The following is a 13,295-nucleotide window of genomic DNA, read 5'->3' on the forward strand; positions in this document are numbered from 1 at the left end:
GACATGTGATACATACATTTATCTCTTGATGTGTGTTGTGTTGCTATAAACATGAAAGTGCATGTGTTAATATGTTATGATAGCTTTAACTCTTTTGGGAAGATAACCAGAAAAAAGGTTTATAATAATTAATTGCACAGGCTTTGTGTGACAGGACCTATGTTTCTTTGCATGACAGTGTCTGGTCTCCATGACCTCATTTTCCACTTTCTCCATTACTCATTCTCCTCCTGCCATACTCTACTGTTTTCCTGCAGATATGACAAAGATAATTTCATTTCAGTTTCTTTGATCTTGCTGGTTTTTCTACCAGAAGTATTATTCAAAGGATAGTCAAAGTCTCATTGAAATCTGAGTTTTTGATTAAATGTTACCTGTACACTTTTACAAAATCACAGTCCTCCAGTATTTTTCCAACACCCCCCATATACACTCTGTCCTCTCTTACCCTAACTCAGATTTGTTATTTTGTCCTGAATTATTTATAAGAGGTGTTGTGTACTTCCAGTGCATTGTGTGAGTTATTCCAATATTATTGATGCCAAGATACATGATAGGAGGCAGGTGATAAAACCCTGAACCATCATATTAATTTTTATATATTTTTGGCATAACCTCACTATTCTTTGGTAATTTTTTTTTCCATTTTGGCATTGTATGTTCCAGGTCCATCTTTTAGATTTTTCCTCCACAAAACTGGACTCCTCTCCAATGAGTCCTATGTATCATTATTAGATAATTGTATTTGGAGAACATATTTGGTAGTGGAATTGTTAACTGTTCCTGGGTTGGGATTGCTCACGGGTCTTTTCAGAAAGTAGAGGTACCAAATTGCATAGCTTGGAGAAAAATAAAGGGTTTGTGACATATTTTACATTCTAATTGAGCACTGAAAGATTTTACTGAATGTCTTATAAATTTATAATTGTATCCCTTTAACATGAAACTTGGAGATTAATATTGATGTACTTGTTCATGTTAATAATTAAACATTAGTAAAATTACTGATCAATTCTTTTACTGCCTTGTTTATGTCTTGATCAAATTTTATAGTTTACATTGAGGCAAAACACTGTGAAATTCTTGAAATAGTTCTCTTATGTACATGGTATTGTGTCCAATTTGTTTCCAATCCTTAGGTCTACTGTTACTTATTTCAATTAGCTATGTATACTCTTTGTTGTTCTGCTACTTTATTCTTCTTCTGCCCTCTTTTGGGTTAGTATAGTATTTTTGTTACAGTTATTTTATCCAATCTTTTGTGTTTTCAAGCTACTTCTATGTTGCTTTTTAGTCTTGGCTTTAGAGATAATGATATTCTTTAACTTTTCATAGTCTACCATCACTTAGTATTACTGTGGCATAATTTCTGTTTTTCTTTCTGCTGTGTGCTCTATATCTATAATAAGGAATTAAGTGAAAATATTCTCTTATGAAATTTGTGTTGGTACTCTAAAATATATAGATAAGGAACACATTTAAGAAATAGTTAAAGACTGAGAATAAGATACTCAGTAATGTCATGCTATCATTATTATTATTATTATTATTATTATTGTTTTCAATGACAGTGTTGTAAATAAATCTTATTTTAAATAGTTATATGTTGTACTTAGCTATGAATTTACTCTCCTGTTTCTCTCTCTCTCTTTTTTTTTTCATTTAGCATTTAACCAAGTTCCATTGTTGGTATCCTCCATTGTTTTGGATGAAAAGTCTGCTGTTATGCTTATTACAATTTCTCTATATATTTGAGGATAGGAGTTGGGGGTACAGGCAGAGATATGTTTTTATGATATTCTTTGATTTCCAGTAGTTTTGCTACATTTCTTGGTTTTCTATCCATTAATCCTGATTGGGGTTCAGTGAGTTTATTTGATCTGTAAATCCATGTCTTCCATCAATTCCTGTAAATTCTCTACAGTTATTTTCAAGTATTTTGTCTGACTCATTTTCTTTCCTTTGCTTATAATAAACTAAATATAACAACTATTAAGTATTATCCCACGGGTTTAATATTTTTTTGGTTTTTTTCCTTCTTTGTTTTTCCATTTTGAAAATTTCTGAACCTTCAGGTTAATAAGTCTTTCTTCCTGTGAGCCCAGGCTACTTTTATACCAGTTAAATGCATTCTTTATACATGCAATTTTGCTTTACCAATTGATTTTTTTCCTAAAATTTCTTACTTTTAATTTCAGTAGTTTTACTGAAATTCCTAATACCTTTATGTACACTATCCACATCTCTCACTGGATTTTAAAACATTTTTGCAAGAATTATTTAAAAGTCCTTGTCTATTAAATGCAATATCTGGGCCTTGAATTGACGATGTTTTCTGTTGTTTATGTGACATTTTCCTACTTCTCTTTGTGTACCTTATTTGTAATTTGATGCTACACATTTTAACCTGTCTGTCTATCTGTCTGTCTGTCTATGGAGATACTAACCTGCATAATATTTACCCCTATTCAAGTATATACTATTTTCTATTTTATGTTGATAATCTATGGGGGAGCTGTTTTTTGGTTTTGTTGAAGTATTAGTTTTACTCTACTAACTAAAGCTAAAATTAACTTCATTTTGAAGTCATTTTGAAGACAGGATCAAGAATTCCTGTCAGGGAAGCTTTGTTCTGCTTTCCCTTACTGCTCATCTATGGGAATACTGAGTTATAGGGAAAATCATTTTATTCCATAACTACCACAGCCTCCTTAAGCCCCATAGCCAGATTATTGTGCTTTGGAAAATCTATCTTCATTCTGATACTCTGTCTGAAGCCTTAGATTGGCCAGTGCCTTGAAAACTGAGAAGGGCATGAGCCTTGGAGCAATTTTTCTCAACTCTACCCAGATTTCAGCAGGTTGCTCCTCTGTGGGTGGGAAGGACCTGGGTCCACAGAGATATTTTCTTCATTACTTTTGCCATGTCATTATTGTGCTTTGGAAAATCTATCTTCATTCTGATACTCTGTCTGAAGCCTTAGATTGGCCAGTGCCTTGAAAACTGAGAAGGGCATGAGCCTTGGAGCAATTTTTCTCAACTCTACCCAGATTTCAGCAGGTTGCTCCTCTGTGGGTGGGAAGGACCTGGGTCCACAGAGATATTTTCTTCATTACTTTTGCCATGTCAAAATGAGAATCAAGACTTGTCATGTAGAGGTACAAGATCCCAACAATGAATGTAACTGAACTGTATCCCTAAAATGTACCAATAAACTCAATTAAATGAAAAAAAAAAACTCATAGACTTGTCATGTAGAGGTACAAGATCCCAACAATGAATGTAACTGAACTGTATCCCTAAAATGTACCAATAAACTCAATTAAAGCTGAAAAAAAAAAACTCAGTAGGATACTTACTTTTCCTTGGGGAAAGACTCTATATGCCTTTGGAGAAGGAAATAATTCTTTATCGTCTTGGTTTATCATTATTTGGAATTATATTTCAGCTCCTAGCCTTTGCCTTTGATGACTACTTCCTTCATTTCAATGAAAGACTCATGCACTGTAGGGAGTGCTCTCTCTCTCTCTCTCTCTCTCTCTCAGCTTTGTTGGTGTGCTCAATGCTTTTGGCAAACTTCTACTTTGCACTTAGTGAAAGCTGATTTAATTTTAAGCACTTTTAAATTAGGTAAATATTTACATGTTTGTATATAGTAGCATGTAACAAAATATATTGAAAGTTATGTCATTTATATCCTTATCTGCTCCACTTTTCTTTCTCTCTCCACCTAGTGGTAACCAATTTAAGAAAATTACTTTTGCTTTTTTAGAAAATCTAAACATATATTAATGATAGTATAATAATGATAGTATAATATGTACTCTATGTACACCTTGCTAAATTGAATTTTTTCCCTTAATAATCATCATCATTCCTCTACAGTGGTATATAAAGATTTTTCTAATAGCCTTTATTACTTATAATCTAACAAAATTAATGTTAAAGAACTAATAATGTTAAAGAACTAATCTATTTATCTTTGGGGCCTTAACTTTGCATTTTAATTTATTAGGGGGCTCAAAATAAAATCATGCCAATAATGATTTCCAGAGAAATATCAAAATTATATCTATACAATATAGATACATATCTTGCTTACAATTAATAACTTAAAGTATCAATTTGTATATTATTATGAGCTATGATTTAGGCGTTTCATTTATTGCCAATTACATACTTAAACTTCAAGAAATATTAAGAAATATTTGCAAAATGTTTAGGAATATGAGTGGAGTCACTAAAATATTTCAGCTATTATGATAGAATGAAGAAACGAAAAAAGAAAGAAATTGAAGTAAAAGTTGTAGGAACTTGGCAGTTTCTTTCTTGACATCAAGTGAATATCCATATGGTGCCATCTTCTTTGTAAAATGGGACATGTATAGGGTAAGCTTCCATTAAAAAAAAGGATTCTGTGGAATCATATTTCTGCTCAAAATCTTCAAGTTTTATTTAGAGTAAAGGCTAACACAGATCCTTTATAAACTGAGAAAAAGGAAAAGTGTGTGCCTTCTTTTCAGTCTTGTATGTTCAGTTGCTAGATAAAATCTCTACTCAAAAAACTGATTGTGTTCTCACATCTCTCTTTATAAGTGATTTCCAGGACCTCTGGGTTTGTCTCTATGTATAAGTCTTATGCATCTGCACTTGGTGTGGGATTTTAAGTTTGAAACTTCACTATTGCACAGACTATGAAGGTTTACTAACCTCTTCATAGAAGTAGAGATAAATAAATCAGCTATCTGTGTTTGAAAATTCTAAACTAAAGCACAGTTGTTTGCTTCAGCTTGTCAATGGATATTTATGAGAGAAGCATAATCCTATAACGGTTATAGCAGTGAAATACATCCAGTACAGATAGCTAGTAAAGGAGTTCACAAGTGTTAATGCCAGTGGAATTTTAATGCTCAAGAGATGGCAGTTGCTCTGGTTAGTGCTGCTCTTACTGGCCACAGTAAAAATGAAGGAGTGAAACCAGTTTTAAAATTCTGCAACACAGCTGTCTCATTAGCTTAACCTAGAGCAAACATCAGTTCCTACATTACCTTTCTTCAACTCTTATTTTAGTTAACTATGAGTAGTAATATAATATCAGACATTTTTCTCTTCCTTTCATTTCCTAGTGGTTGAAGCCCAAGAGGTGTTCTTGCCAGCAACAATTTCTGTGAAAATGTCAATAAGTTTTGTACTGTAATGGATGCTAATTATTGCCTTAAAAATCATATAAGTGAAGTTAAAGCTGATAGATTATGATTGTGAGTTTAGCTTTGTTATGACTATGATACTAGTGATTTATATGTTAGGTGCATTTTCATCTTGTACTGAGGGAAAATTTTTAATAGAGTGAGATTTCTTTGAAAGATCTTTTGGAAATTTTAATACATTTCCATCTTGTAAGAAATCATACTGTATTTCCTTTTTCTAGCAGGCAAAGAAAATGCAGTTAAATTTTCAGTCTTTAGAGTTATAGGATTTATTCTTATAGAAGAACTTTTGAGGATAGTAAGTTTCAACATTTTTACATATTTAAACTTTACGTTCTTGTTGTCTATGTTAATTTAGTTCAGATTAAGTAAAATCATCATTCGACACCAGGTATCTGAAAAGTATGTCCTTAAGTTATACCTCAGTGAAAAAGGCAACATAAAGAAGAAATACACTTGACCCTTCCCTTTGTGTGAGATGAGCTTGAGGCAACACATTTATTAGAAAACATTAGAGGTTAAGATTAATTTTGGTATTCTTATGATTGAGAAGGTTGAGAATTAAGAAATAAATCTGTAATAATTTTTATTTACGTGTACCTAGTTTACTTCTAAAGAAGTACTGAGAGAAAAAAATAAAATAAAACCTCAGAGTAATAAAACTAGAGCAATAATCATAGGTCAAAGTCACAGCACACACGTATGAGAAAATGTCCTCTAAGGAAAACAAATGCTATTAAAACATGTTGTAAAGATGAGATTCCTGCAAGCCAAGATGTAAGGATAAAAATGTTGAGTTATATAGTTGCTATTACATAATAAAAAGGAAGCATATGAGTTTCCTTATAGAAATCAGCTTTTTCCCAGTTCTGAACTGCCATGTGAATCGATTCCTTAATATCAGTGTCACCAATAACAATTTTCCAAAATGCAAAATCCTCTTTATATTGCCAAAACTCATATACTTCCTATAACAAAAGCTTAAAGGGATAATATTACATTGTTCTAGATTTATGAACACATTTATAAGAGAAGTAAAGAAACCAGGTCAAGGTATATAAAGTTTACTGGCGATCTGACTTAAGATAGTCATGTAAATATCTGGATTAGTAGCTATGAAATGATGTTTTTAACATAGACAAAATGTTACGGAGTACCTAACTGCAACTCTGAAAGGTCAATGACAGTAGAGCTTCTTAGTCCAGTCAGGCTTTAGAGGTCAGCATTTTCGCTACCTGCCCCTTTCTTGTGCTTTATCCTAGTCGTGGTAAGTCTGTAAGTCACCTATGTAAATTCATACCCTACAGTATGAAAATACCACTGACATACATACATAGGTGTCTGGCATTTCACTTAGAGCTTTCCTATCTCAGTTACTTTCCCTTCCTTGAGATAAAATTCCAGACACCCACAGCTATTTTGGCTCTTGTTTTCAGTTATAGTTGGCATGCTGGAAGGTCCTGCATGGAGGAAAACAGCTTAGTCGTGTCAGTTAGGAAGCAGAGATAGAAAGGAAGAATCAGAAGGGGGATGGATACACCCGTCAAGGCCATGCCCCCAGTGACCTGCTGCTGCAGACCAGGCTCCATCTCCTAAGAGACAGGTCAGCTGCCGCACCTCATAATCTAATCACTTTCCAAAAACTGAACCTATGAGGAGAGGAGGATTTGGGGGGACACTTCAATATAAACCATAACACTCCCTCTCATAAGGGGTTTTGCCAGTTAATCTGGAGAAAGGTGCCTAAGGTATTCTGTGTTGTTAAATAGCTAGAGAGATGGATATTGAGACACAGGGTATTAGGTTTAGAAAGTTTGGTGTGATATAAACATTGAAGAAACTCACTTGTGTGCAAGTCTAGATGTAGGCTGTACATGTTTGCCTGCAGGTACTTGCACATATGTACAGAAACACATTTTAAAAATTAGTCACATGTGACCTTATCAAAAGCTTAAACAGCCATTTCGATGAAATTCTAGAATTTTGTAACATAAAATATTTGAATATCGCAATTTCTAAATTACTTTTTATGTATTTGGCTATAACCTAAAGTCTGTAAAATCCATTCATGCTGCCTATGTTTAATTTCTTTTTCTTTTCTTTCTTGACTTATTTATGGCACCAGAGCTTGAACCCAGGGCCTTTTCATTGAGCTACATCCCCAGTCCTATTTTACTGTTTATTTTGAGAGAGTCTCACTAAGTTGCTGAGTTGCCTAGCTTGGGATCAAAATGCGATCCCTCTCTGTAAGTCTCCCAGAGTGCTGGAATTTTATGTGTGCACCACCACTCCTGGCTCATTTATTTAAATTTAAATATTTAGTAAGAAGCTCTACTTGCAGTAATTATGTCATGCAAAATGAATAAATTTAATGTTGATTTAAATGCAACCAAGGGGTACTACAGTCCCAAGGCATAAGAATAGAACCTAATCTAATCCAAACCATTTTAAACTAATGAGGTCTTAAGGTATTAATTCAATTTTATATTGAATTAAAAACAATTACAAAATATTTTAATTGGTACAGTCTATAATTCAATTATTTGTAAAGCATGATACAAAATTCAAATTGGTTAGACTGATTGCCTAATTAAGTAGGTAGTATGGATTCTACCCAGCTGAATAAATAGCAAGGATTGTGCCTAAACGAAGAAGCAGTATGGGTGCAACCTAATGCGTCACATTGGCAGTATATTTAGATTTTACCCACAATTGCATATTAGAGCATTTTTTAAAAAATTTTTTAAATTTTTTTGGTACTGGAGATTGAACTCGGGTCCTTACGCTTGCCAGGCAGGCAGCAGAACCACTGAGCTAAATCCCGAGCCCTATTAGAATATTTTAACTCAAAGTTATTTAGAAATATATTGAATTTTAAATTCAGGAAAAGAAAATTCAACATTATTTATATTTATAATTATGATTTATAATATATTACATGTTATATTGTCCTCTGTATACTTATGCCACCTGAGTTCAAAGACATTAAACCCAAACTAGTGAAATTTTAATGATGGTAATAGTATTGCCTCCAGAATTATTTATAAGACAAAAAATTTGATGGATGTTTACCCTTTAGCTAAAGCAAATAGAAAAATCAACGCTCCATTTTTCATTTATGTTCATCCTTTTCTTAATTAATTTCTTAAATTTCAAAATGTATCCAGCAGTTAAGTTTAAAAGGGAGGTGGACAAAAATTGTGCTTTTATGTTCCAACTTTGTTCTTCAACAACATTTCTTCTTTTCAATTTTGCTATGCTTTGGATCTTTAAAATAATTTTTATTCACACTTACAGGAGAAGAAAGCTCTAAAATCTAAAATGGTGGGATAGGAGGTTTTATAAAAAATTGAAAAATCTCAATAGGATGAGAATCCTGACCCTAAACTAGAAAGCGATGTCCGAGCTTTTCATGGGCTGAGGTCTGTGGTCAGGATTCATGAGCCACGGATCACTAGTGTCAGATGCAGGAGAGGAAAGGAGGGCATCAGTAATTGCAATTTTTTTTTTCATTCTTGGGTCATTTACATATAGAACAAGATGTCTATACAGCTTTCTCTGAAATGTTAAGAAATTGGACTGGCAGGGTCTCTTTGAAAATGTGTAATTGAAGTAAATAGTCATCATTTGGAAGGAACACATCATGCGGGTGTGCAGCTGTGGCCAGCAGTGGTAGATGTGATCACGAAGGCTGGCTGCTACAAAAACTTTTCATGAAATAGAATAAAAAAGATGGCATCACTTTCCATTCTCCTGATTTCTTAGCCTCGGTCTCTACTCTATCTTAAATGTGCTCACCATGTACACATGTTAGGGGCACCAGACTGTGTATAAGAGAATACTTACTTTTAATTAATTAGAGGAAGGATTAGACAGCGATAACTTTGATATTTTTGTTGCCATGATAGTTGTGCTCTACTTAAAATAGCAGAAACAAAGTTCTAGTTCTGTATGGTTTTCTTGGTGTGAACTTTGCCATACCATCATCTCAGTGAACTAATCTGATGCTTTGACTCATGCAACTATCATGATTGGATCCAAGTGGGGGATGTATGATTTTGTGTCTCATGTGAGCTTTGGGTAATTATTTTTATATTATAGTGCAAAAACTGGGTGTTCTCATACTTTTTAAAAATAATTGCTGCACTATTTCAATGAAGATTTCTTTCTTTTTCAGGGTCGATGTATAAACTTCTCCCGAGTTCCATCTCAATAAGAAGAAACCAAGAGGACCAAGATGGTATGAGGGTGCCATGCTTTTACAGTGCTGATTTCCAACCAAATGAAAAAAGTCAAGTGCATTTCAAAAGCTCTTGAAGAAGCAGTTTCATTCCTCTCCATCAGGAAATGTTTTCTTTGCTTTCTGCTTTACTTGCACCAAACATTTTCAAACACTTGTTCTGCTATCTACAAGGGAAGTGATGATACTCAGTAGTGACTCATGACTCGTGACATTGAAAATAGAGGAATGTTAATCTGCATGTTATGCCTTATACAAGAAAGTTTGTTTGAATGTGTAGAAGTGGCGCAGCACCAGCGTTGTGAAGATGGAGTTGGGAGTCTTTAACATGGACAGTGGCACTTGTGTGTCAGTGTGGCAAGATCTTTAGCCATAGGCAGCGTATGAAAATTCCCACCAGGCTAAGAAAATAATGGAGTCCATTGCCTTATAGCTATGTCAGATCATAAAATCCTTCCAAGTCCCCAATCACAGTGTGCCTTACGGGAAGTTTCTGACTAGAAAATCTTGTCATTCTAACAGAGAAGTGTACACGCATGACAAAACGTAGACAGGATGCCTCAAGGTATTGGTAGCAAGAAGGATTTTGCCCTTTAGTTTTCGAAGACACCTCTCTTTCATTATGCACGTGGGACAAGAAAATTAATAGAGCATTATTCCAAAGGAAGACAGCCTCTAACTAAAGACCTGGAGTGGAATTTAAGGGACTCACGATTTGAGGTCTTTTCTCTGAGCCTAGTGGATTTACCCCCTTTGCCTGTGTTCAGGATGTAATAGTGCATAAAGCATTAATATCTGTAAACCTACCTAGGAGTTTGTTTTGCTTTTAATTTAAAGGAAGCAATAACCACAAAGCTTCCGCTCAGGGTTTTTTTTTTTTTTTCTTCTTCTGCTTCTTCTTTCAAGTCTCCAAGGGCTCCAGCGTCACAAGCCAGCAACTCTCTTTGCATGAAAATTTCAAAGTTTAATTAATATAATTAAAGGCAACAGCAAGCAGCAGCCTGTGAAGATTTTGCTCATCTTTTTTTATGCCTTTTGACATTGAATGACCTAGTACTGTATGTGCATTACTTGGATTTTGAGGAGTACTCTACCTTGGTTATGATTCAATACCAGAAAAAGGCTTCCTTTCTTCAGTTTATAAATTAAATTTCCAGGAGGGTTGCCATAAAAAACCATTGACAGTATATATATATTATAATTTTTTAGAAACACCACCATCGTGTCACATCGATGATGCCAAATTATGTTAGTGTGAGCTGAGGCACTGTAGGGGAGGAAGAAGGCAGCAGCTGAAGAAAACAGCTCAAATGATCTAGTCACTTTCGATACTGTACTTCAGATGCGAAATGGATATGCAACTCGAAACCTGACAAAGCGTGCCTGCTTTGACGTGAACTGGTATAGACAATGACCAGTGGCCGGGTCAGTGGGATGTCTCTCTGCAAGCACAAAGGCTTATCAAATGACACTAAAAATAAGTTCAACAACCATCACATCGGGAGGAAAAACGAACATTTCGTGTTTGGTGGGCATGTGAGTGCACAAGATGGAAAGAACGATTTGGATCTTCCTGGTACAATGATCCCCATTGTGCTCTTCATAGAAATTTTAAAGAAAGGGAATGATTCTGATGGTTGGTGTCCAGGTTTCTGACACTGCTTCGAGAACCCTTATGCACACACCACACACACACACACACGTATACACTCACACAAATACATATATATTCTCTAGCTTGAATCTTTGGCTCAAGTTTATTTATGTCACTGGCTGGCTGGATCCAACGTGATGTGTCCACATATTCATAAATAAAATTTTTACCTGTGCCTCTGTTATCGTTTTCTTTAAGTCCACAGAAAGTTCATGATTTCTTTGACTTAACTATACAGTTGTCCTGGTTAGTTTCAGGAATGCAATAGTATTCAGTTGCAAAGTAACTAACACGTTCACATATGATACTCTTGACAGCATCCATTTAAGCAGTACAACATGGGAAGCCTGATACAGTACGCCCAACACTTTTTGCATTGAGTTCTTATGAACATTTGCTCTATGTTTGCATCTGGAGCAGGACCTATTGCTACTTTTTTACATTTCTGATTAGTGCATACCCAGTGATGTTATTTTAAGAGCATCAAGGATAGTACAAAAGGGCAGGCTGTGTTTCTTTAGTGGTTACTGTAAATTTCTCTAGTGTCATAGCACACTTGTACTTTGCTACATGAGCATTGTAGATTAACCTGTACTTTTAAATGGCAAAATTGCTCTATGGAGATGTGTAATGCAAATTTCAAATAAAAATAATAAAACTCTCAGTGAGGAAAGAGATGGCATTGATCTACATGGAGACTGAAAAAAGAAGTGCCATTCACAAAGTTCAAACACAGATGGAATTTCATTGTCCTTAAAGACATTAACCAGATCTGCATTATGCTTTTTCTCTGATTATGATAACCAAGAAATGGAAAGAATTTATTCTAAAAGAATAGTTTACTTACCTAAGTAGTAGATTAAAAATCTCTACACCTTTCAACCAGGAAAATAAACTAAAATAAAGCCTGTTCTATAAGTTCTATGATACTTCATATATATAGAGAAATAGCTCCTGTGTAATTTTCTGGACATGATGTCAGCAAAGATCTACTTTTCTGTGTATAGATGAGTAAGTCTTATCCACTGTCCATTTCTCTTGCATAAGGTTGCAAAAACAATTAAGTGGGAAATGATTCCTAACTTATGTGTCTACTCTGCCTAGAAAGAAAGTTTTGAAGGCATCTATATATATTTCATAACAATGTCTGTTCTTTATGGATTTGATCCATAAATATTTATCTATCTGAAAACTTTGATACTTGGAATGTTTTCCTTAAAGCATTTGGTGCTCCCAGAAAAAACATTTGGTGCTAAGAGTTGCAGCACTGATGCCTTTCCCAAAGTTAATTCTATTTAAAAATTTTGTACTTCCTTCCCAATGAGATGCAGAGTAAAATTTGAGACTCTCCACTGACTAGGGAGCAGCATCTGTCATCCATGGTGAATTACTATTTTGACAAAAATATATAAGGTTTAAACCCTCTATATTTCAAATTATTAGAGAAAGAAGTGCTTTGGTTATATTTCCCTTGAATTTTAACATTTAAATAATAAATTATTCATTATTTGTTTTTTATAATAAATCCTAGTGAATGCAAGATCTGGGTGTCTATGAACTTCATTATCTTAAGTTTTGTTTATCAGTTTTATTGCTTCAGAGTGGATCTATTTGCTTAAAATGGAAACAATCTATATTATGGCTGATGAGGTGTTCAAATCACTTGTGAACAGACTATATTATTTTTGAAATTTAAAAAGGCAAATTATAATTAGCTTAGAAATTCAAGTATTAGAAAGCACTTTTACTTCCTCTTTCAGGTGTATACTGTATTTTGGTGACTTACTAGATTTATTCAGCATTACATATTTTAGGAAATCTATCAGAATATTTTTACTACTGGAAATTTTTGGCACAAAAGAAATCTACGTGCACAATATAAATTTATACATTTCATATGTATTCTAATACAAAAAGTATACAATTCAGAAAGAAAACTCTGGTACCTCTGTTCTACAGCTTTAGGAAGAAATGGGCAGAAGAGCCTAAACACTATTTGTAGAGTCAGTAAAACTATGTGTTCTAGTCTAGGAGTTAGATGAATATTGTGTGCTTAATGAAATTGATGACATATTTCTGAGACCACTTTTAGTATATTTCTACTACTAGAATTTAATTCTGCCACTAGAATTTAATTCAGCCAACTGGATAAAAGATTTTTTCTGAAAACGCACAATGTAGCAGGCCCTGTGTC

The 13,295-nt window shown here is 34.0% G+C and overlaps 1 protein-coding gene across 1 annotated transcript in view; it reads left to right on the top strand.

Annotated features, from left to right (window-relative positions):
* The window catches only part of Antxr2 (ANTXR cell adhesion molecule 2), a 129,737-nt gene extending 117,722 nt beyond the window's left edge, over positions 1–12,015 (top strand). Inside the window, exon 16 of the mRNA XM_010628532.3 lies at positions 9,385–12,015. Coding sequence (XP_010626834.1) covers positions 9,385–9,423 — 39 coding nt within the window. The 3' untranslated portion in view covers positions 9,424–12,015. The remainder of the gene's footprint in view (positions 1–9,384) is intronic.
* Positions 12,016–13,295: the final 1,280 nt, after the last annotated feature.

This window comes from Fukomys damarensis, unplaced genomic scaffold (assembly GCF_012274545.1).
Source record: "Fukomys damarensis isolate Sample0158 unplaced genomic scaffold, DMR_v1.0_HiC HiC_scaffold_32, whole genome shotgun sequence".
In the NCBI taxonomy this organism is placed as follows: domain Eukaryota; kingdom Metazoa; phylum Chordata; class Mammalia; order Rodentia; family Bathyergidae; genus Fukomys; species Fukomys damarensis.